At 47.5% G+C, this 23,715-nt stretch overlaps 1 protein-coding gene across 5 annotated transcripts in view; it reads right to left on the bottom strand.

Moving 5' to 3' along the window:
- The window catches only part of BBS2 (Bardet-Biedl syndrome 2), a 33,505-nt gene extending 14,095 nt beyond the window's left edge, over positions 1–19,410 (bottom strand). For 2 of the 5 annotated variants that reach the window (XM_073307469.1, XM_073307473.1), the window contains exons 1-8: positions 19,201–19,410; positions 11,858–12,085; positions 10,302–10,427; positions 9,959–10,021; positions 7,055–7,132; positions 4,018–4,122; positions 2,659–2,745; positions 1,075–1,210 (exon numbers count right to left, since the gene is read on the bottom strand). In XM_073307469.1, the coding sequence (XP_073163570.1) occupies positions 1,075–1,210; positions 2,659–2,745; positions 4,018–4,122; positions 7,055–7,132; positions 9,959–10,021; positions 10,302–10,427; positions 11,858–12,085; positions 19,201–19,317 (940 nt within the window). In that variant the 5' untranslated portion in view covers positions 19,318–19,410. The remainder of the gene's footprint in view (positions 1–1,074; positions 1,211–2,658; positions 2,746–4,017; positions 4,123–7,054; positions 7,133–9,958; positions 10,022–10,301; positions 10,428–11,857; positions 12,086–19,200) is intronic. The other 3 variants (XM_073307472.1, XM_073307470.1, XM_073307471.1) reach the window with 3 other exon arrangements.
- Positions 19,411–23,715: the final 4,305 nt, after the last annotated feature.

The following is a 23,715-nucleotide window of genomic DNA, read 5'->3' as shown; positions in this document are numbered from 1 at the left end:
CATAAGCAGGGGGTTCTCCTGATAACTATGATAAAAGCACGCAGGAGTACGCATAAAGAGTGGTATGCTATGCTACTTTCTTTAATATGTTTGGACTTGTGTTCGAAATAGGTTGTGCCAGGTTCATGTGTTACTGCTGAGCGGGTTTCAGATGGTTAAGACAGTCACCTGTGAGCCTTTCCTTTGACCCCCATGCTTATCTGTATATTAAGTTTGAGCAAACTTATTTAAATAGTTTGAATAAAAAATACGTCCCATCTCAACTAAGTTTCACTTCCTTAGTATCTGACGATATAAGTTTACAAGATCTCCAGTCAACCACCGTGTCTTCCACGAAACACAAGGTTGTTATTTCCTAAATTGCTAGTTAAAAAACCAAGCAAGAACATATATATTTTCAAAAAATAAACCTCTTTCAGATCTTCTTTATTTGTCATGAAGAAGCTGAAGAGATCCCGCACATATTTATTTTTTCCCCTCACCATTCAATTTGAACAGCATGGCTTGAAGTATCCCTGCATGTGTGGAGTACAATTCTGCTTCACTTTTACTGGAAGATCACTTCTGGTAAGCAACTGAACTTTGTAGGCCCACAGGTCATCGTATAGAAAACAGATCTGATTGTTTATCATCCAGGAGGTAGTATTCAAAATCTTACTTTGCGGAAAGCTTGACCCTTCTATTCCCTGGATTTTGCAAAGGATGATGACAGATTTGGCAGGCAAAAATACATGCGAACTCAAAAGGCATTTAGCAGGTATTAGAGTAGCAGCCGTGTTAGTCTGTATTCACAAAAAGAAAAGGAGGACTTGTGGCACCCTCGAGACTAACCAATTTATTTGAGCATAAGCTTTTGTGAGCTACATGCATCCGATGAAGTGAGCTGTAGCTCACGAAAGCTTAGGCTCAGATAAATTGGTTAGTCTCGAGGGTGCCACAAGTCCTCCTTTTTTTTTAGCAGGTATTGTAACAATAGAATGTATTGGCAGTAATGCCTTGTGGGTAGTGCTCTTGGCATTTCTGCTTAGCTTAAACTAATACACTGATGCTGCAAAGGGTTTTTCATACTCTTACCTTCACCATCAACTGAACAGCAGATTAACTGGGTATTACCATCCATTCTGTAATCCCCCTCTACCACTCCTGCAATTGAGGAAGCAAAGTTGTCCTTAAAGATGACCTCCCCCGTTCGGTCACTGCGCGCGTCAACCTGGAATACAGAACATGCTCAAGACACAGGATGGAAATGAAAGCAAACCTCACTGTCTAAATTATGCAGCACTCTGGGACATGAACTGAGGAACCCTGCTGCACTTATGGAACTGCAGGTGAACTTGCAGCTCTGCTGATCAGAAAAAGAAAACACCAACAAAAATGAACTAGCAACGAAATGACAGGTCCAGACACACACGTAAAAATGAGCCGCTCCTCGGAGAGGCTTTCCCCAGAGAAAAGTAAAAAGAAGACAAAGGAAGAGGGGAATTGCAAGCCTGTACTCTCAAGGTGATGCATATTTTTGAAGCAGCAATGACTGGACAAACTGTAAGTAACCTTAAGGCAGCATTTACAGTCTCCAGCCTTACTCATAGTCCTTGTCTGATGAAATGTGTTACTTTTATGCACAAATATGACCTTTAATGATCATTCCCTGGGGGGATTTTTCAGTTCTGTATAGCTTTGCTCTTCTAAGGGACAGGACACAGCAATGTTCTTCTAGGAGCGGGAGACTTTCAAATCAATGACCAGTGAGGATACTGTAAATGAAAGACTAGACAAAGCAGAAATAAGTGTGCTGAGGTTTCCTACACAACAATGTTGTATCAAATCTAGCAGTCCATTCCAGAGGTTCCAGTGAATCCTGGGGCTCTAGTTTGCTAACCTGAGACGAATGAAATCAAATTCTCCTGAGATAATGAAAGACAACATTGTGAAAGGAGTGTAGATTTACAAGAAAACATTGGCAAATGGTGTCGATGGGAGACCCGGCAGCTAAATCAGCCATTTCTAGCAAGCAACAATGCTAAGGTCAGACTTGACAAAGCCCTGGCTGGGATAATTTAGTTGGGGATTGGTCCTGCTTTGAGCAGGGGGTTGGACTAGATGACCTCCTGAGGTCCCGTCCAACCCTGATATTCTATGATTCTAAGCAACTGTGTTAAAAGGAACGGAATTGAGTTTTACAGAATGAGTTTACATATTAATTATATTATCAAATGTATGATGGATTTATTATGGAGTGGCAATAATCCTTCCACAGTTAAGACTGACGCTACCTTCTCTATTATCTGATAAGTTTCCTTCATTTGTCATTTAAGAACATCCAGGAAACACTGGAGAAGGATACTAGGGTGTTCTCAATATACAGAGATGGAAGTGGAAGCGGCACAACAAAAGCACTAGGCAATCTCCACTCCTATAGAAACAACTTACTATACTGTGGCGATTGATTTGAAAAATATTCAGGGGACAGTTCTTCCTGTAAATGATGGAGTATTTGACAGGGTATTCATAAGCTGAGACAGGCTCACTGTAATATTTCTTCAGAGCTCGGTCTAGTCTTTTGAATAGTTTCTCTGTTCAGCCTTGTACAACTAAACAGCTTTGTCCAATGCAATCTCTTGACTCACAGCTACTCATTTTCTCTCCATTTAAGCTCACCTTCCCATTGGACCATCCAGTGATCAATTCACATACTCCGTCAGAGTTAAGGTCAAATGCATGTATGCTCATTGCATGGTTTTTAGACTGGGGAAAAAACAAAGAACAAATGCATGAAGCTATTGCTATTGGTACTGGAGTTCGTATCTACACAGATTACATACAGGAGTAACAAGATGTCTCCTAACAGAGTGTCAGGGCACCCTACCTATAAGTCATGTACCTCTGAAATCGGAGCAGCTGCATTAGAGATACAGGCCAGTGTTCTCCAAAGATGTAATCTTTCGCTCCAATATGTTTCCATCCAAGAAGATGATCAATGCCTACCTCCTCCCACAAAAACAGTGGACAATACAAGAGCCTGATTCTCCGAGACAAGAGTTACAGTACCAGAGTTCTTATAAATCTTGTTTGCAGTTGGGAAATACCCTTAGCACAAAGAAAATCATTTCCACATGAATTTTTAATATCATAACTGTTCCAGTCAGTGGCAATAAGAAAATTTAAACTGAGTATCCGGAAAGGATCTTCCTAGCAGCATGCTCTATTAGGCTGTGGAACAGTCCCTCAATGAAACTTGGGAAAGCCCCATTACTTCAGACATTTAAAATTACACTGGCTAGAGCACTTGGAAACATACTGTGCAGGGAACAATCTTGTGCTGATCTCTGGAAAATGGACTAGATGAGCTAATAGGTATTTCCACCTGTCCATTGTCATTGAGTTTGCTGTATTCTTGTTAAAACACATTTCATTTTGTCAAATCAACAGCAGACCAAACAGAAATAGGAGACCAACCTGTGTTCAGAGAAGTCTTGGGAACAGCAGCATTCTGTTAGCTGGCCTTTCCCAAAGCCTTATCTTTGGCATTGTAACCAATACACAAATCATACTGATGCTATTATGTGAGACTTCTGACCTCCTTTGTGAGCAGAAGAGAAATACAAACATGCTCACTTCCTGATCACCAGCACACCTGCCAGCCGCACTGATGTAGTTATAGAAAATGATGCAAGTCCCTCACAAATGCCATGTAAAATAACTGTACCTCCGAAATATTTGTCAACAGTATCTCCACTGAATGAATCCAGTATGAACAAGGAATTCAAAATCCCCCACATGGTTGCAGGGCAGAAGTTAACTGATGTGCTATTAATTTTGTATAGTGACATTTTATACCTATAAAATAAACCAGTTCCATAATACACATAGGCTGAGATTTCCAAAACCAAGAGATTTGGACACCCAATTCCCATTAAAATTAACAGGAACCGGGCACCCAAATCTGCAAGTTGGCTTTGAAAATCTCAGCCATAACGTTCCAATTTCTTCCTTCAGAACGTATTTGATTGTACTAACTTTAATCCTCCAGTATCGGGCTGTCTTCTCATAAACTCCTACTGTACCATTAGATAGGGCATAGCCAAATCGACTGCCATACATGGGGCTAAGTGCAGTGATGGTCTGAAAAAAGAATATGTAAGAGTTAGAACGCATCTCTACTTCTAGAGTTTAAAGTAACTGATAATAGAATGCACGCAATTTCTGTACTAAATTAGCTGTTTTACACATTAATTAATTGGGGATAACTTTCCTTCTTAAAGAACATTACTACAGTAGGTATACCGAAGATCAGTTTAAAATCACTATGGGCTCATCCTTCTTACTAAGATTCTTTGGCAAAAGTTTTGTACCAGTGAGAAAACGCCTGTGGTCACTGGTGTTTATAACATGGTGTCATTTAGACCCACTCTGGTTAGACAAAACTCTCTTTAAAACACAAATGGCTGTGGGTGCCTAGTCTAAACTAGTAGCACAATGTTACTAACACTGATGGAACTGGCCAGGTGCTACCAACAGTGGGAAATGTTTGCCACAAATCTCCAGGCCTAAATCAATGAGATAAAACAAAGGTCTGTTTCCAGGATCAAGCTCTTGTAGGGGAAGGAACACTGGTGAACATCTATGGCATTACAGAAATAATAAAACACTAACAAACATAAATGGCAGAACCAGGGAAGTACCTACAAGACCATAACTCTACCGTAACTCAATTTTCTTTTTCCTTCCTAGGTGCACCACATAAAAGTTAGCTATTAGAGTAGCCCCTCAACATGAATATGAGAAGTGTTCTGATGCCAAATCAGAGTTACAGACGCATCATTTCCAAGGCCACAAGGGACTATTGTGATTATCTAGTCTAACCTCTTGCATAACACCAGCCACAGGACTTCCCTAAATTAATTCCTGTTTGATCTACAGCATGTCTTTTAGAAAGACCTCCAGTCTTGATTTAAAAATTGCCAGTGATGGAGAATCCATCACAATCCTTGGTAAGTTGTTCCAATGGTTCATTACCCTCACTGTTAAATATCTGCACCTTCATATTCAAGTCTGAATTTGCCTAGCTTCATCTTCCAGCCATTTCGTCTTCTATAAGTTTGTCTGCTAGATTGAAGAACCTTCTATTATCAAAATTTCTGTTCTCAATGTAGGTACTTATATACTAGTCAAGTCACCTCTTAACCTTCTCTTTGATAAGCTTAATAGATTGAGCTCTTTGAGTCTATCACTATAAGGCATGGTTTCTAATCCTTTAGTCATTTATGTGGATCCCCTTTGAACCTTTTCCAAGTTATCAACATCCCTCTTAAATTGTGGACACTGGAACTGGACACAGTATTACAGTACTAGTCATCTCAGTCCAAAAACAAGAGGTAATAAAACCCATCTACTCCTACTCCATATACTCATTTACACATCAAAGGATCACATTAGCCCTTTTGGTACAGCATCACTAAAAGGTTATGTATTGGTTTGTTACAGACTACAAACAATATTTCAAAAAATAGAACTCTGCAGTCTTTTAAAATGAGTACACTATATAAAAGCCATCATCCAAACATGTTGCACGGAATTTATCTTCCTCCAAGGAAGAGTCTGTGAGTTATTGAGCGTCCCTTTAATTTAGAACTATAAGATAAGAACAAGCTTCTTAAGGAATCTGTAAGCATGGCTTTAAAACAAGTAGGTTAAGAAATACATCATGTATGAGCACAACTTCCCCTTTAACTATAAATCAGGATATTACTCCAGAACATAATTTGCAGTAAATACCTAATGCAGACTTCAGGTATTGACCAGCTGTAGGCATTTTAACAGATATTCTCTGCTGAATGCTACACAGCTTTGCTAGCTAAATCATGGTCTTGCATCTTGCTGCACTGGGAAGTGCTGAAAACAGCAAATCTAGCAGCCATACCGAACTGTTTCAGAAGCACAAATGGCATAAAATATTCCAGGCCAGGGTATCCCTGTTAAATTCTAATTCTAGCCACCCTCGTCTAACAAAACTGCACTTCTTTAGCTTTAATAGCTCTTTCATAAGTGGTTTAGTAGCTAAGCCTTTTATCCCTAACTCCAGCAGCAAGTTTCCTCCCACAATACAGTTCTCCTCAGATTTTCGAGGAGGGAAGTCTCTCAGGTGTCCTTCCCACTCCACTGCAAGCCTAGAAGTGGCATAATTAAGAATATTCCTAAATTCAACCACAAGGTGCTTTCCCCCCCAAAAAGCAATTCATCCCTAATAGTGGGGATCCTCTCTCTGCCACTAAACTGACGAGTGACAACCCCGCACCTTTTTACTTTCTACCCATACACATTCCCTCCCTAAAAGCCTTCCTGTCCCACAACTGTAATTTAGGCCCTGTCTAGGCTACAGGTGCAGTCATGGTTTTTAACTGGTGCATGTCACTCTTATCTGACCTGGTTACAACAAACAACTTTCAGTTATGTCCATACAGCGTGATTTTCTTTTTAACGTAACCTTGCTTCCTCTGTATTTGTGCATCCACAAACTGCTTACTCATGTTTCTGTCAATGCACTCGAGAAAAATCTTGCACCACTAATCTGAGACAATACCAACATAAAATACTGAGGTTGTCTTATTAACTACTGAACTTCCTGCCCAAGAGCTACAGGCACTGACTTCTTAGCCATGCTCTGACCCTGCCTATCCTACGATTTTGGGGGCAAATATTGTAACCGAATGAGCTCTCTTGTTCACAGTTTCTGACTGAGGGCCTGATCCATAGCCAATTGACCTCAATGGGATCATTCCAGTGACTTCAGTGTGCTTGGATGGGGCCCTAATTTTCTGACAAACAACATTTTCTTTTTAAAACCTGGCAGACTATCTGTAAAACAGCACAGCAAAAATCACAATCCAGATGGTTTAAATCCATTATTAAATTGTAACTTTTTAAAGTGCTCATAAAATAGGAAAGATTAATTAACTCAACTGGTCATCATAGTAAATCTAAGCCACTGTAGATTGGTGGGCAATATTTTGTACCCATCTGAGCATACAATAAACACTGCTTAGAAATAATTTACCTCTGTTTCTGACATTTCTGCCACAATCTCATCTTCTTTAAAAACCCTGATGTCAAAATCCTCAGACCCAACAAGAAGCTAAAAAGAAAGAAATAATCTTAAAACAGTTTATTTAACTCACAGTAACAAAAACAAAGACACAAGAATTTAGAGGCAAGCAGAAAGTTTTTACTGAGCAAACAAATACGCTAGGCCCAGTCTTCAAGAGTTTTTAATGGTGATATGAAAAGTTTGTAAAGTGCTTTGGGACCAAAAGGTGCCATAGACTCTCTTTTTGTTCAAGCATTATTTCCATCTATTTTGGCAGTGTAAACTCTAAGAACACATACTAAAATACCTAAGGCAAGGATGAGGGAAAGCACTCTACTACTGCCAGGATATATTCTTGTCTCACTGTCCACAACTCAGTACTAGCATTCATAACTGTAGTTACATACATAAGAAAAATTATATCCTCTGTATTGGGGTAGGGAATCTGCAGCTCAGTTGCAACTCTCTAAGAGCCATGTGGATTCAAATAGATCATGACCTCCAATGCCAAGCATTAACCATGCTCATACGAGCAGACAGCTGAATGCTATTTCATTTTACAGCACTGATCATCTCATATTCAAAGGCCTCTTGCTCTATGCTGACCCAAATCAGCTAATCCGAGGGTCCAGTTCATTGTTGCCCTGCACCTTAGTGCTTTACACCAGTGCAAAAGTGGGTGCAAAATGCTACCGTTCTGATTTAGTGTAAATGATTGCATGATGTGCAGGACAATGTTGACTTGGGCCCTGGTTCTTACTGCTCATGCACTCAGTTTTATCAGTTCCTTTCCTGCACACTATTTGTTGGAACAGGGAGTCTTAAAGAACAAACAAGGCAATGTGGAAAACCATTTTACAAAGATGAGCAAATGTCATCACCTCCAGTTTATAGAAGTTGAGTGACTTGTCCAAGGTCACAATGTGAATCAATGGCAGAGCCAAGAATACAATTCAGTTCTAACCCCCTCTCTGGTACCCTTCTCACTGGACCTTGCTAGCCTAGAATCATCTCCAGCATTGCTTAATACGTGGCTTTACTTGTCCATCAGCCCACTCAGTTCCAGCAAATAAGGTTGTGGTGGGGCAGTGCCCCACCCCCAGGCCAGATTGGGCTACAGCAGGCCAGAGTGGCTGCACAGACAGGCAGCCAATCAGAGAGGGCCTGTGGGGAGCCAATCAGGGCTGAGCAAGAGGTAGCCAATCAGGGCCAGGCTAGGCCCTATATAAAGGCTGCCCAGGTAAGAGACAGGCAGTCTTGCCTAGGCTTTCAAAGGGTGAAGGTCTGTCTTCTGTGTGAGGAGATTAGCACCAGGGACAGTGCAGTACTGGTCATGTAGGGGGAGCAGAAGGGAACTCCAGCCTGGTACCTGCTAGGCTGCAGGCCCTGAGGAAAGGGCCTAGCTGGTGCAAAGGGGCTGAAGGGGGAATGGCCCAGGGAGAGAGATGGACAAAGGGAGAGAAGGAGGGCAGGAAGGCTGCTGCCAAAGGGTCCCTGGGTCGGGACCCAGAGTAGAGGGTGGGCCTGTGTCCCCCTGCTTGCACTTACACCTGGATGTTAGGCTTGGCTATCAGGATGGCACCAGACCCCTGCCAAAAGGGGTTAGACTTTGGAGTGTGGTTGGCCATTGTGGCTGGGGTGAAGAGAAAAACTACTGATAACCCACACCCCTAGAAGTAGGTGAGTGTGGACTAGAGGGCAGTGTCCTGAAGAGGGTGCAGTGAAAAGGGAGCAATGTGGGTCCAGATGCCAACAGAGAGTGAGAGATGGATGGGACACCACCAGTGGAGGGTGCTCCACATGGACTGAGCTAATTCCTGGAGGTACCAACAGGAGGCTCTGCAGTGGTGAGTCCCACCCCTGTCACAAAGGTGGAGGAAGAGAGGTGTGACTGACACCAATCCTGCAAATAGATTACTTCAGTGAGACCCCTATAGGTGAAGGGTCTGTATATTTGTAAGACTGCGTCATGGGTGAGCAGAAGAAATTTAGATTACATCTGTGGTATGCGCATGTCAGTGGTACAAGTCCTTAGCCCACAAAAATGAGGCTTTTCCCAGGCAATAAAAAGGGAGGGGGAAGTGATCCAGTTTCTAAAAAACGCTGTTTCTATCTCTTATTGATCTTTGAATTTTATAATGAAGTTTGCACACTGATGTAGTAGCCTAATAGGCACAGGGGTCCACACCCACACACTGTAAATGCACCATCTGGGCATAATTGTTTTCCCTGCCCTTCCCTTATGTAGTCTCAATAGCAAGAAGCTTGTTAAAATTATTTTCAGTCTTACACCAATGCAGTGGGTAACAGTTAATCATTGTCATTATTGAAAAGATGCACTGTGATTGGATTTGAGAATGGATAAATCAAAAACAAGTCCAACCATAAATGAGATTATTTGTAATACAATTTTACAATTGTCCACTATAATGAATAACATGGTTTCTAACGAACTGTTTCTTTTCCATTTAAACTAATCTAAATCAGTCAATAGGGGGTCCAGCAAGCTGGCTGCTTTAAGTATTTTTTACATATATTTAATTTTATCTGAGAGAAAATACACTGTAAAATGCAAAGAACTGCTTCAGAATTATCATTAGTGATCAACACAGCCAAAGCAAGGCTCCAAATCCTACAAAGACTTGTGTTCATGCTTAACTTTACCCACTGTAACTAGTTGCAGTGAAGTCACAGTATAGTTTAATATGTGCATAAGTGTTTGCAGGATCAGGGCCTAAGAAAGGACGATAGCTCCAACCAGTTAAATCTAACCAGCAACATAAAGGAGTCAAATATGATGATTCAGTTATTTTCTTTCAACATAGATTCACTGCAGGACAATACTACAGAAGAACCCGTCCACAACAAACCAACCTCTTTTTTCCCATCACCATCGAAATCACACAATGCTAATGAACGAACATTGTCCCCAGTAACCTAAAATTAAAAGAAAGGAGTCATCAATACTTATGCTAGTTTAGCCTGTGACAATTACATTTGTGTTCTGAGTTGCCAAGAGAACAAAGACTATTAGAATATCGTTGGTTCGGGCTCCAATTGTTGTATATACTGAGTAAATTACAAATACACATAGCTTATCATTAGCTCAAATCTTTCTTAGTTTAAGATTAATCACAAATCAATTTAATATTGATTTTATTAAACATAATTTTGATCAAAAATACTCTTGTAGCAAGGTCAAAGACTGTATCTTTACCGTCCAAAAAAGATCATTTCCTTCATGGTCAAAGCCCTGCAGAGCACAGTTTCCACCAATAATAGCAAGAGGAGAGGAAATATCTCCTAGTGCTCCAAGCACTATTGCATTAGCTCCGTCGGTAATCTGCAGGAAACCATTAAACATAGCAAAGATTCAGATAGGCCTATGCATACTGTATATGCATCAGAGAAAGCATCCCGCATTACATTAACCTAATACTGTATGGAATAACTCAGAAGTTATTCATCATTTACTTTAAACTATTTGTTAGCCTAAAAGGTTGAAGCAGTAACCAGGAATTAAACAAAATAGATAACCAACTTCAAACATAAACAGCAAAAGGTATGCTGTATTTAATTGTACATGATGGTGGTTGTATGTATGCCACATCTACGGCTTATGATAAAAATGCAACTTTTAGGGTTTTTCATAATGTCACATTCTTTACAACCTAATGAGCATGTACTCTTCCAAAATTGGCTCTGTTTATGTCCACTGTAGTGGAGTAAGAGAAAGTAACCTGAACTGTTACATTTTTAGTATCTCTTGTTTTATCGTACCCAGAACAGTGTTACCTGTGAAGTGCTTAGCGAAGACCTGCTCATTGCCCCAAAGAATTTATAAACTAAAGTCCCAATCTGACCATGAGATCTGTGGAAGTGTTCCCCCAGGCATGTGCAAAGGCCTGTAGACTTCAATGGGACTTGCACACGAGCAAACCCTTTCATTCCTAGCATGTGACTGTGGGATGGAGGCCATAGGAGGCCCTGATCTTGTAATCAAATCTCCATGGGTTGACCCCTGTGGCCATACAGATTCAAGTGCAGGATTGGAGCCTAACTATAACATGAGACAAGTGAGAGTAACAAACAATGGGGAGAGGTTACAGTACTAAGGTAGGTCAACCCAGTTACTCACATTGGTTAGGATGAAGTTTACAATAAGATCAGTCTGCAATTACTCAGGCTGGTCATTAACCTTCTATGTACAAACTCCTTTCCCCACCCGCACACCTGGTTAGTTTTTTTTTAATTTTTATTACCCTGTTTCTAGTTTAAAAAGAAAGAAAATGGTGAAATATTTAATGAACTAGTTTTAGCTATTTAACCAAAAAATAAAGAATAGTTTGCCCAGAATAATGTAATGTGTTAAATTTTTCCTACAAAATTTGTGAATCAATGACAAACCCATGGCTTTTCCAAAATACTGTTCCAAGCAGACTTAGGATATCGGATTGGAATATATAATTCTATTCTAATTTTTTTCAGCTCTGAATATTTTCAAAGGCTTTTAAGTTTTGACTTGCAACTGGTATAGCATATTAAAAAAACTCACTCACTGACAATGTCACATTAGCATTATATTGTCCTCTTAAAAATATAATACTGATTTTCAAAACATGCAAGTCCTCTGCCCAGAAAGTCCTGAATCTAATTATATCACTGATCTGCAAAAAGAAAAGCACAGCAATCAAATAAATAAACTTAGAATTTATGACTCCTAAACTTCTTTATAAGAAAGAAAGATGAAGACTAAGAGTGAAATTAACTTGCCTCTCTATAAAACAAATCCGAGTTGTTGTACACATCGTAAGCCAACAAATTAGTCTGTGTTCCAACTAGAAGACAATCATAGCCAAGCTGGGGATTCAGCACTCCGGCTGTCAGGCAGCTGACCCCCTGGTTAATGTTGAGAAGAGAAATATCAGAATCCTGGCTGCTTTGCATCATACGATTTGCACTTACATGCTGGCCACGGGCATGAGGATTATGAATAAAAACCTGTAAAAAAAAAAACAAACAAAAGGTACATTTCAAAGATTGTTCTAAATCCTGCTAGCCACCGCATATATTCAGAAGCAGTAAGAGTTAGTCTTGGTATTCAGGCACAGGTTCTGGAATCTAACAAAGATAGATGGACGCATTACGATTTTTATTTTTTTGCTGTCACTGTTTCTTACACCCCCTTTAGGTACCTTCTACGCTACATAACCAGCAATTTCCAAAGTTTGTTACAAGCACAATTGTGCCAGCTTTGCAGAGGAGTAATGTTAAAACCATTTTGAAAACTGAGACTGACTAGTACTAAGAATGTGGTATGCAGTGTAGATGTAGTCATGTTGGTCCCAGAATATTAGAGAGACAAGATGGGTGAGGTAATATCTTTTACTGGACCAACTTCTGTTGGTGAGAGAGAGAGGGGCTTTTGAGCCACAGAGAACTCTTCTTCTTCACATCTGAAGAGTTCTGTGTGGCTCAAATGCCTGTTTCTCTCACCAACAGAAGTTGGTCCAATAAAAGATTTTCTCACCCATCTTGTCTCTCTAGTATTTAGAATGATTATTTTTAAAATATTAAAGTTATGCCCTGTCTCTCCTGGTAATGGTATTAGCAAAAACAGGGCTATTATAGGTTTCAGAGTAGCAGCCGTGTTAGTCTGTCTTCGCAAAAAGAAAAGGAGGGCTTGTGGCACCTTAGAGACTAACCAATTTATTATAGTAATTTATGCACTATATGCAAGTAGCACAATATCACATGAGATTGGAAAATCGTTAGCCTCCTTTTTCTGTACTTATCTTCAAGGTTAAATGCTTTAATAGTATAATTAATCCAAGCCCAATTAACACACATGCCTAGAAGCAGTGTTTACCCCCACCGTTTCTTGTGTTAAAACCCAAATAAAGTTTTATGCCACAATCCTGCAATTGGATCTATACAGCCAAAGAAAGCACTGTCTGTGTCGAGACCCACTGTAATCCAGGGCCCTCTGCATGTGCAAAAGGGTTCACTCAAGCAGATCTAATTCAGGGCCTGGAACCTTGGTTTGCAAATGGAACTGGTGGATTTAAAAGTAGAACTGTGAAGACAAAGGTATTCTCCTCCTACTCGCACAGTAGAATGCATTTGCTACAGTTTTTTAATATACATACCAATCCCCATCTCCTTCAAAAGGGAAGGAAAAAAATTGTTTGCAGCCAATCACTCTGTTTGTGTGTTATATTCTTTTCCCCTACCCTTTTTCTAAATAGACCCTTCTCTATTTAGATTGCAAGGCCTTTCGGGAAGGGACAGTCTACTATTTTGTCTATACAGTGCATAATATAATGGGTCCCTGTTCTTGATTGGTCCCTAGTCATTCCCATAATACAAATAAATAATACTAAAAGAGTTTGGGAACTACAGGGGTGAATCATGTGCAAATTGCAGCAGCCTAAGTGCAACTTTTCTATGCTTTTGTAGGTTTATGTTTCAGCCTATGTTTTATTCTAACAATTGTGTTAAACTTCCTTTGTTGGGTTTAGAACTGTTGGGGAGCTTGCACTTAATAAAGTTTTCCAGTGTTGCAAAGTAGTCATCTGATTTACAGCAAACATGCATTTCCTTTAACACTGCAACATCTCCAGAGTTAAGTCAGTGAGGATGCTAATTTCCATTACAGTAGCTGAGAACTGTATAACAAAACACACAACTTGAAAAATACAGTTGCCCACTTAACAACAAACTTAGAAACTTTTTTTGGGTGGGGCGGGGACTTAAGTCATTCATTTTTTTTTTTTTTTTGCAGAATTTAACCTTTCATTTAAAAAAATTAAGTTTCCAGTGTTGTCTTTCTATGTTTGCAGATAGCTTCAGTGCCTCTGCTGCTGATCATGGCTTTCCCCCAGCAGCAGCGCAATGAAATTAACAAGACTCTAGTCCTTTGCAGGGCCCTTAAGAATCCTGTGGGCATCAGTGACCATTTCATTCTGCAGCTGCTATTTCAAAAAAGCAAGGAGCCCTGACACAGATGCTGGAGGAAGTTACAGAAAATCAGGACCCAAAAAACTTGATATAAGCAACTGAAGGTCTGCTTTTAGCCATACCAGAACTGGAAAAAAAAAAAAAAAAAAGCTTCACTGATTTAAATGTACATATTTTATAACTTTTTAAAATACAAAAAAGAACATCAGAAGCAATCAAAACATTGAATAATTATGGGGTAAACAAACAAGTTAAAACGTGAGAAACAGTCACATGACCTTCCAGAATCTGAGGTCTAATATCACAACATACATGAGCGCAAATCTTTAAAATACCACTAAGGTGCCAAATGAACTGAAGTGATGTATTTCAGAGCAGCAGTGGTGTTAGTCTGTATTCGCAAAAAGAAAAGGAAGACTTGTGGCACCTTAGACTAACCAATTTATTTGAGCATAAGCTTTCGTGAGCTACAGCTCACTTCATCGGATGCATTAATTTAACTGTTTTATGGCCCAATCCTGCTATATGCTAAACATATGCCATTGGGTGCTGAGCACCTTCAATTCAGGCAATGGGAGTTGCAGGTATTAAACACATTGCAGAATCATGCTCTTGGGGGAGGGGAGAAGGTCAACGCTAGCCTTTAAACACACAACCCAATTTCCTCACTGTTGCAGCTCGACTGGTGGCAGCAATGGTTGGGAGAGCTAGTGCAGACCAACCACTTGCATTTTAACCAGTGTTTCATCTAATGCTGCAGATAATACGATGGTTAAACACCAGCAGAATGCAACAGTGGGAAATTTTAGGTCAATAATTCTAGTGTAGACATACCTACTCTAGGGCTGCAGTGTTCTTGGCAAGATACAAGAGCCAAAAATATTAATGGTAAATAAGAGCTTCTGGCTATCAGCCTGTATAATACTGCACAGGCTGCTAAAAGAGAGGGGTGTTTTGAGGATATTTATTTATTTCATGGTTTCACATTTCCATTTTCTAAGAATGAATCAATTTTCAGCAATCAGAAGGTATCATAAAATCAACCACAGCAAAAAGCAAATTTTTCCAGGCCCAATCCTGCTCCCACTGAAGTCAGTGCCAAAATTCTCATTGGCTTCACTGATTGCAGGATCAGCTCCCTGGTCCTCATCCTTTAAAGCAGTGTTTCCCAACCTTGGGATGCAGCTTGTGCAGGGAAAGCCCCTGGTGGGCCCGGCCCGTTTGTTTACCTGCCATGTCCGCAGGTTTGGCCGATCCCAGCTCCCACTGGCCGCTGTTCACTGTGCCCAGAGCTGGGATCGGCCAAACCTGCGGACATGGCACATAAACAAAGCAGCCAGGCCCGCCAGGGGCTTTCCCTGTACAAGCGGTGTCCCAAGTTTGGGAAACACTGCTTTAAAGGGATGAGAAAAGGAAAGAGTTGTCATGTATTTTGCTGAGCTGGCTTAGGCAACACCAGACCCATTCAGTACAAGCTCCGCAGTACAAGCTGTGTGAAAGCAGCATCTCATCCTTCTTTCTGTAAAAGAAAGGCAGCCAAAGCCACTACGGACACCTCAGGGAGGAGAAAAAAGGAGGCTCGTAAGAATCATGTGCATGGAAAAACAAGGCTTTTAGCTGACACCAAAACCCTGGCAGACATGAGCCAAAAATTGTTTTCAGATTAGGTGTTTTCATTTATTCTTGGAGGAGCATTGTTCAGTTAGGGTTTTCCTCCCCTGGAAGTTACTGTGTATGACAAACAATGAAGAGTCATTTCACAGCGAAGGGTTGCGAGGGAAGGTGTGGCAGCTGACCTCATATTTGTTGCCATTGGCATGGAAAGAAATGGGTTTGTATTTGTTGCTCTGACCAGTGCAAGCTTTGCAAGGTTTACTGCGGATATGAATTAATGGTCCGATTTTCAGTCGTGAATACCCACAGATCCCACTGAAGTCACCAGATGCCAGGGGAGCGGGGAGACTCTGTGCCTAGGGGTGCCTCAGCAAGGCAGTGTCCCTTTGGCAGGGACTGGGGATGTTGGAGTGAGTGGGTAGGGGTCCCCATGTCCATAGGTGTCTCCAGGGTGAGGGATCCCCATAGCAAGGATTAGGGGGAGTCTCTGTGAGGCAGATGTTCCTGTGCCTGTGGGTGCTTCTGTAAGGGGTCCCCGTGGTGGGGAGCAGGGAGGCATCTGAGTGGGGCCCTGGGTCTATGGGTGTCTCTGGCAGGGATTGGGAGCAGTCTCCAGAGTAGGGTCCCCCTGTCTATGGCTGTCTCTATGGAGGGGTCCCTCTGTCCAGGGGTTTCTCCATGGAAGGGACTGGGGGACATGTCAGGGGTGGGTGTCTATGTCTGTGGGTGTCTCCAGGGGGATCCCTGTGGCAGGGAGTGAGGGCAGTCTCGGGGGGTCCCCATCTCCATGGGGGTTCCTGTGTCAGGGCTTAGGAGAGTCTCAAGGGAGTTTTCATGGCAAGAAGTGGTGGCAATCTCAAGGGGGTTCTCATATGCAGGGAGTGGGACTGTCTCCCTGGGGTTCCTCATGTGCAGTGCTCTCTCCCTGGGGGTCCCCATGGCAGACATTGGGGGGCAGTCTTGGGGGGGGCCCATGGGCAGGGAGTGAAGGCAGTCTCAGGGGGTCCCCAGGTGCAGGGCTGTTTCCATGGGAGGTTCCTGTGGCGGGAAGTGGGGGAAGTCTCAGGACATCCCCATGGGCAGGGCTGTCTCCCTGGGGGTCCCTGTGGTGGGGAGCAGGGGCAGTCTCGGGGGGTGATGGGGAACAGGGGCAGTCTCGGGGATGGGGCGATGTCCCAGTGGTGGGGAGCGGGAACAGGGACAGTCTCAGGGGGGGAGGGTATCCCAATGGCGGGGACAGTCTCGGCGGGAGTTTTCAGGGGGATGCCCCCGTCTCGGGGGTGGGGGGTGGATGCCCCGGTGGCGGGGAGCGGGGACAGTGGCGGGAGGAGTTTTCAGGGGGATGCCCCCGTCTCGGGGGGGGGGTGGATGCCCCGGTGGCGGGGAGCGGGGGCAGTGTCGGGGGGGGGAATGGATGCCCCGGTGGCGGGGAGCGGGGGCAGTGGCGGGGTGGGGGGGGTGGATGCCCCGGTGGCGGGGAGCGGGGGCAGTGTCGGGGGGGGGGTGGATGCCCCGGTGGCGGGGAGCGGGGGCAGTGGCGGGGGGGGTGGATGCCCCGGTGGCGGGGAGCGGGGGCAGTGGCGGGGGGGGGTGGATGCCCCGGTGGCGGGGAGTGGGGGCAGTGGTGGATGCCCCGGTGGCGGGGAGCGGGGGCAGTGGCGGGGATGCCCCGGTGGCGGGGAGCGGGGGCAGTGGCGGGGTGGGGGGGGTGGATGCCCCGGTGGCGGGGAGCGGGGCAGTCTCCGGGGGGGGGGGGGGGGAGATGCCCCGGTGGCGGGGAGCGGGGGCAGTGGCGGGGGGGGGTGGATGCCCCGGTGGCGGGGAGCGGGGGCAGTGGCGGGGGGGGGGGTGGATGCCCCGGTGGCGGGGAGCGGGGGCAGTGGCGGGGGGGGGTGGATGCCCCGGTGGCGGGGAGCGGGGGCAGTGGCGGGGGGGGGTGGATGCCCCGGTGGCGGGGAGCGGGGGCAGTGTCGGGGGGGGGAGATGCCCCGGTGGCGGGGAGCGGGGGCAGTGTCGGGGGGGGGAGATGCCCCGGTGGCGGGGAGCGGGGGCAGTGGCGGGGATGCCCCGGTGGCGGGGAGCGGGGGCAGTGTCGGGGGGGGTGGATGCCCCGGTGGCGGGGAGCGGGGGCAGTGTCGGGGGGGGGGTGGATGCCCCGGTGGCGGGGAGCGGGGGCAGTGTCGGGGGGGGGGGTGGATGCCCCGGTGGCGGGGAGCGGGGGCAGTGCCGGGGCGGGGGAGATGCCCCGGTGGCGGGGAGCGGGGGCAGTGTCGGGGCGGGGGAGATGCCCCGGTGGCGGGGAGCGGGGGCAGTGTCGGGGCGGGGGAGATGCCCCGGTGGCGGGGAGCGGGGGCAGTGTCGGGGGGGGGGGGGTGGATGCCCCGGTGGCGGGGAGCGGGGGCAGTGGCGGGGCGGGGGAGATGCCCCGGTGGCGGGGAGCGGGGGCAGTGGCGGGGAGCGGGGGCAGTGTCGGGGGGGGGGTGGATGCCCCGGTGGCGGGGAGCGGGGGCAGTGGCGGGGGGGGGAGATGCCCCGGTGGCGGGGAGCGGGGGCAGTGGCGGGGGGGGGGGGAGATGCCCCGGTGGCGGGGAACGGGGGCAGTGTCGGGGGGGGGGGGAGATGCCCCGGTGGCGGGGAGCGGGGGCAGTGTCGGGGGGGGGAGATGCCCCGGTGGCGGGGACAGTGTCGGGGGGGGAGATGCCCCGGTGGCGGGGAGCGGGGGCAGTGTCGGGGAGCGGGGGCAGTGTCGGGGGGGGGGTGGATGCCCCGGTGGCGGGGAGCGGGGGCAGTGGCGGGGGGGGGAGATGCCCCGGTGGCGGGGAGCGGGGGCAGTGGCGGGGGGGGGGAGATGCCCCGGTGGCGGGGAACGGGGGGCAGTGTCGGGGGGGGGGGGAGATGCCCCGGTGGCGGGGAGCGGGGGCAGTGTCGGGGGGGGGAGATGCCCCGGTGGCGGGGACAGTGTCGGGGGGGGAGATGCCCCGGTGGCGGGGAGCGGGGGCAGTGGCGGGGGGGGGAGATGCCCCGGTGGCGGGGAGCGGGGGCGGTGGCGGGGGGGGGAGATGCCCCGGTGGCGGGGAGCGGGGGCAGTGGCGGGGATGCCCCGGTGGCGGGGAGCGGGGGCAGTGGCGGGGGGGGGAGATGCCCCGGTGGCGGGGAGCGGGGGCAGTGGCGGGGGGGGGGCAGTGGCGGGGGGGGGAGATGCCCCGGTGGCGGGGAACGGGGGCAGTGTCGGGGGGGGGGGGGAGATGCCCCGGTGGCGGGGAGCGGGGGCAGTGTCGGGGGGGGGAGATGCCCCGGTGGCGGGGACAGTGTCGGGGGGGGAGATGCCCCGGTGGCGGGGAGCGGGGGCAGTGGCGGGGGGGGGAGATGCCCCGGTGGCGGGGAGCGGGGGCGGTGGCGGGGGGGGGAGATGCCCCGGTGGCGGGGAGCGGGGGCAGTGGCGGGGATGCCCCGGTGGCGGGGAGCGGGGGCAGTGGCGGGGGGGGGGAGATGCCCCGGTGGCGGGGAGCGGGGGCAGTCTCCGGGGGCCCGTGGGCGGTTACCTTGCCCGCTTGGGTGGCGCCCGCCAGGCACGGGTGGGTCCCATCGTACTGGCCCAGCGCCACCGTGCGGGGCAGGATCCTGTGGTTGAGCTTCAGGGTGAACACGGGCACCAGCATCGCGGCGGCGGCGGCCTCCGGGCGGGGCAGCAGCCGGGCAACCGCCACTCGGGGCCCGCCGGCCCAGCGCGCCGCGGCCTAGCGCTGCCTCCGCCCCGCTCCGGCTGGGGAGGCGCCGAGTCGACGCCGCAGCGTCAGCCGCGGGGCGGGCCGGGCTGCGGGGGAGCGGGCGGGAGGCGGATGGGTCAAGGGGGGATTTGGCCGCGGGGGCACTGGCAAGGGAAGCAGGGGGTGGGGCAGTTGGCAGAGGGGTGGGGCAAGGGGCAGTTGGCAAGGGAAGCAGGAGATGGGGCAGTTGGCAGTGAGGTGGGGCAGGGGGCAGTTGGCAAGGGAAGCAGGAGATGGGGCAGTTGGCAGTGGGGCAGGGGGCAGTTGGCAGAGGGGTGGGGCAAGGGGCAGTTGGCAGAGGGGAAGCAGGAGATGGGGCAGTTGGCAGTGGGGCAGGGGGCAGTTGGCAAGGGAAGCAGGAGATGGGGCAGTTGGCAGAGGGGTGGGGCAAGGGGCAGTTGGCAAGGGAAGCAGGAGATGGGGCAGTTGGCAGTGAGGTGGGGCAGGGGGCAGTTGGCAAGGGAAGCAGGAGATGGGGCAGTTGGCAGTGGGGCAGGGGGCAGTTGGCAGAGGGGTGGGGCAAGGGGCAGTTGGCAGAGGGGAAGCAGGAGATGGGGCAGTTGGCAGTGGGGCAGGGGGCAGTTGGCAAGGGAAGCAGGAGATGGGGCAGTTGGCAGTGGGGCAGGGGGCAGTTGGCAGAGGGGTGGGGCAAGGGGCAGTTGGCAAGGGAAGCAGGAGATGGGGCAGTTGGCAGTGAGGTGGGGCAGGGGGCAGTTGGCAAGGGAAGCAGGAGATGGGGCAGTTGGCAGTGGGGCAGGGGGCAGTTGGCAGAGGGGTGGGGCAAGGGGCAGTTGGCAAGGGAAGCAGGAGATGGGGCAGTTGGCAGAGGGGTGGGGCAAGGGGCAGTTGGCAAGGGAAGCAGGAGATGGGGCAGTTGGCAGTGAGGTGGGGCAGGGGGCAGTTGGCAAGGGAAGCAGGAGATGGGGCAGTTGGCAGTGGGGCAGGGGGCAGTTGGCAGAGGGGTGGGGCAAGGGGCAGTTGGCAGAGGGGAAGCAGGAGATGGGGCAGTTGGCAGTGGGGCAGGGGGCAGTTGGCAAGGGAAGCAGGAGATGGGGCAGTTGGCAGTGGGGCAGGGGGCAGTTGGCAGAGGGGTGGGGCAAGGGGCAGTTGGCAAGGGAAGCAGGAGATGGGGCAGTTGGCAGTGAGGTGGGGCAGGGGGCAGTTGGCAAGGGAAGCAGGAGATGGGGCAGTTGGCAGTGGGGCAGGGGGCAGTTGGCAGAGGGGTGGGGCAAGGGGCAGTTGGCAAGGGAAGCAGGAGGTGGGGCAGTTGGCAGAGGGGTGGGGCAGGGGGCAGTTGGCAAGAGAAGCGGGGGTGGGGCAGTTGGCAAGGGAAGCAGGGGGTGGGGCAGTTGGCAAGGGAAGCAGGGGCAGGGGCAGTTGGCAAGAGAAGGAGGAGGTGGGGCAGTTGGCAAGAGAAGGAGGAGGTGGAAACAGCTACAAAAGGAAGTGTGGGCAGATCTGGGGAAGTATATGATGGAGAGGGGAATTAAGAGGGAGAAGTGGAGTTAGGAGAGTAGAGCCAGCTCTGCTCATCCAAAATATCCACGTGCCGATTTCACTTCAATCTCCTGGTAACCTCCGTGGCGTTCTTCCCAATAGCCATATCCTAATGCAATCTAGAGCATCATGATGCCGAGGTGGGAAGCCAGGGCTAGTGGGGTTACCATTCAGAGCCAGTGCCCTGGGCTCTTGCATTCTAATCCCGACAGCGTATGACTTGGGGCAAATCACTGACCCTCTCTGTCTCAGTTTCCCATCAGTAAAATAAGCTAACAATACCTCCCCACAGGGTAACATTTACTGATATTATTCACCTTTTTACTGGCACTCCGTCTTTCTTTACCGAGGAAAATTTCAAGCCAAGAAAAAAGCCTGTAGAAACCAGTCATGTATTAAAATATACCATATAGCTTGGGAAAGAGCAACTTCAAAGCAATTTTGCGTTTATGCTGCTTCTGTTTATGAGGCTTTTTGTCGATTTTTACAGAATCCATAATATCTAGCATTAGGAAAAACTTGTACTTCTAGATTCCATAGGGCAAGTACTCAATACTAAATCTGAAGATTTAAGATACATTAATAATAGTACTTTGCACTTCTGGGGCTCCTTCCTACTGCAGCCCTCAAATTACTTTACAAACATTAGGGGGAAATTCACTTGCTCACATAAAGCCCAAATACATAGGAGTGGAGAGGTGAAATTCAGGCCAGGATGGACTGCTCCCTGCGGCTGCTGTTCCTTCGAGCCTGTTGGACTGCAGTAGCAATCACAGCCCCTCCCTCCACAAGCAGTTGCCCAGGTTAAGGTCTGTATTAACATGGATCAGTGGCCCTCCCTGGATCCATCCACAAAGTGACCGTTTATGCTGGCATAGATAAGACCAATATAGACACTCTTCCCACAGCAGGGGCACTCGTCAGCAGGGATCCTATAAATGCGTTTGCGAGGGAAAAACACAGAATTTGCATTTTTACAGAGAATCTTTAGTTTTTACTACTGCAGCCTGAGGCTGACAGCCCAAGCCCCAGCCACCTAGGGCCGACTGCCCGGAGCTCCAGCTGCCCAGGGCTGGCGGCCCAGGGCTAACCACCCGAGCCCCCATGGCCCATTTCATTATAATCATGGATTTTTATTGTTTTTTGTTTTCGTTTTTTTAATCGGAGAATTTTGCTGGGTTTTTTTATCACAGAAAACTAGGATCTGTGCTCATCAGCCAGCTGTCTCTACGCAGGTTTTCAGTGGAGTGGAGGGCCTTACTCCAACAGTCTGTACCAGGGTAAATTTCACCCTCATTCAATTAAGTCTCACAATGTCCCTGTGAGCTAGGAAAGTGTTATCCATATTTTACAAACAGGGAAACTGACACACACAGCTATTATGGCCCAGATTCAGTGAAGCACTGAAGCAAGTGCTTAACTTTAAATATGTGAGTAATCTCATCCCTAGTCATTTTGTAAAGCATGTGCTTCACTGCTTTGCTGAAATTGGCCCTAAATGATTTTCCCAAGGTCACACAGTGACTTGGTGGTACAGTTGGGAATAGTACAAGCTTTAACAATGCCCAGTTCTGTGCTTTAGCCATCAAATCATCTATTCCGTGGCTAACCCACCCTTCAGAGCCATATTTGAGAATGTTTCAACATTATTTTGCCATTTTTTACTGACAGTTGTTGATGTTTGCTTACTATCAGTCAAACAGAATATGAGCATGTGTTCTTGGGACAGGATTGAAACACGGCACCTGACCACATACGGATGAGTAATATGTTGGTGCACATATTCACATTGTGTACTGGATTTGAAGTAAAAAAACGTTTGAGGGTCCAGGGGCAAATTGGGGTAGAAAAAGTAACTGATTTATCAAAAATCTTAATTAAAATGCACAGGCAGAAGAGCTGGAGTCCAATCTACTCTCTGCAATGAAATATCAAGGAATATTTCTGAAGCAGAGCTAGGAGGCAAAGGTCTGTTAAGCAAAGCCAGGTTATGGGGTTGGCTGGCAGGAAAATCAGGCTGTCCAGTAAGGTTGGGGTATGAAGAACAGTCTTTATAGGAATAATCTGTCCAAGGCTGCAAGGCCTTATTGATGTGATTTTTAGAAGTGATCTGAAATGCTTTTAACAATAACATGGTTAGGTTTTTAAAAGAACAGAACAATATAATTACCATGAATAACTTTTGTAGCTGACATAATTATAAGGGTATTCAACTCTCAGGCTTTAGGGTATGATCCAGTTGTCTGCAGAGATGAAGAAGGAAAATTTCCTCCATCTGCATTGTACAACTGGTGAGGTGCATTATGGAAGGTTTTCATCTTTCTCACAAGTATCATTTGTTGGCTGCTGCCAGAAGCACTATACCAAGCTCGATAAACTAGTGGTCTGGTCCACTGGGAAAAGTCTTTGTTCCTGCTCAATTTTTCTTCCTTTCTCTGAAAAGACTTTCAAATCACTTGCATGAAAAAGTTAGGTTGCTTTTAGAAAAGCCAGTTAGCACTTCCTGATTCGCATCTAGAAATAGGTAGCATATTACCCCCTGATTGCTAATTTTATGGACTGCATTATAAAACCCTGTGATTTTTTGTTTGTAGGACACTGGTCAACAGTAGCTGTACTGTTCTGAATTTGAATGATGAGATCTCAAAGGGAGCATTCATGTGAAAAACAACAAAACAATCAATACAAACTGGGTTGCACATTGCAGGCCTGGCTTTGGTTCAAGTTTAGGTGAAATCATGCGACTCTAAATGTGGAAACAAGCTTTTGCTTTTTGAATAGTTTTTATGAAGT

Source organism: Lepidochelys kempii, chromosome 12 (assembly GCF_965140265.1).
Source record: "Lepidochelys kempii isolate rLepKem1 chromosome 12, rLepKem1.hap2, whole genome shotgun sequence".
Lineage (NCBI taxonomy): Eukaryota > Metazoa > Chordata > Testudines > Cheloniidae > Lepidochelys > Lepidochelys kempii.
The sequence above is the reverse complement of the archived record's forward strand: the minus strand, read 5'-3'. Positions and strand labels throughout refer to the sequence as shown.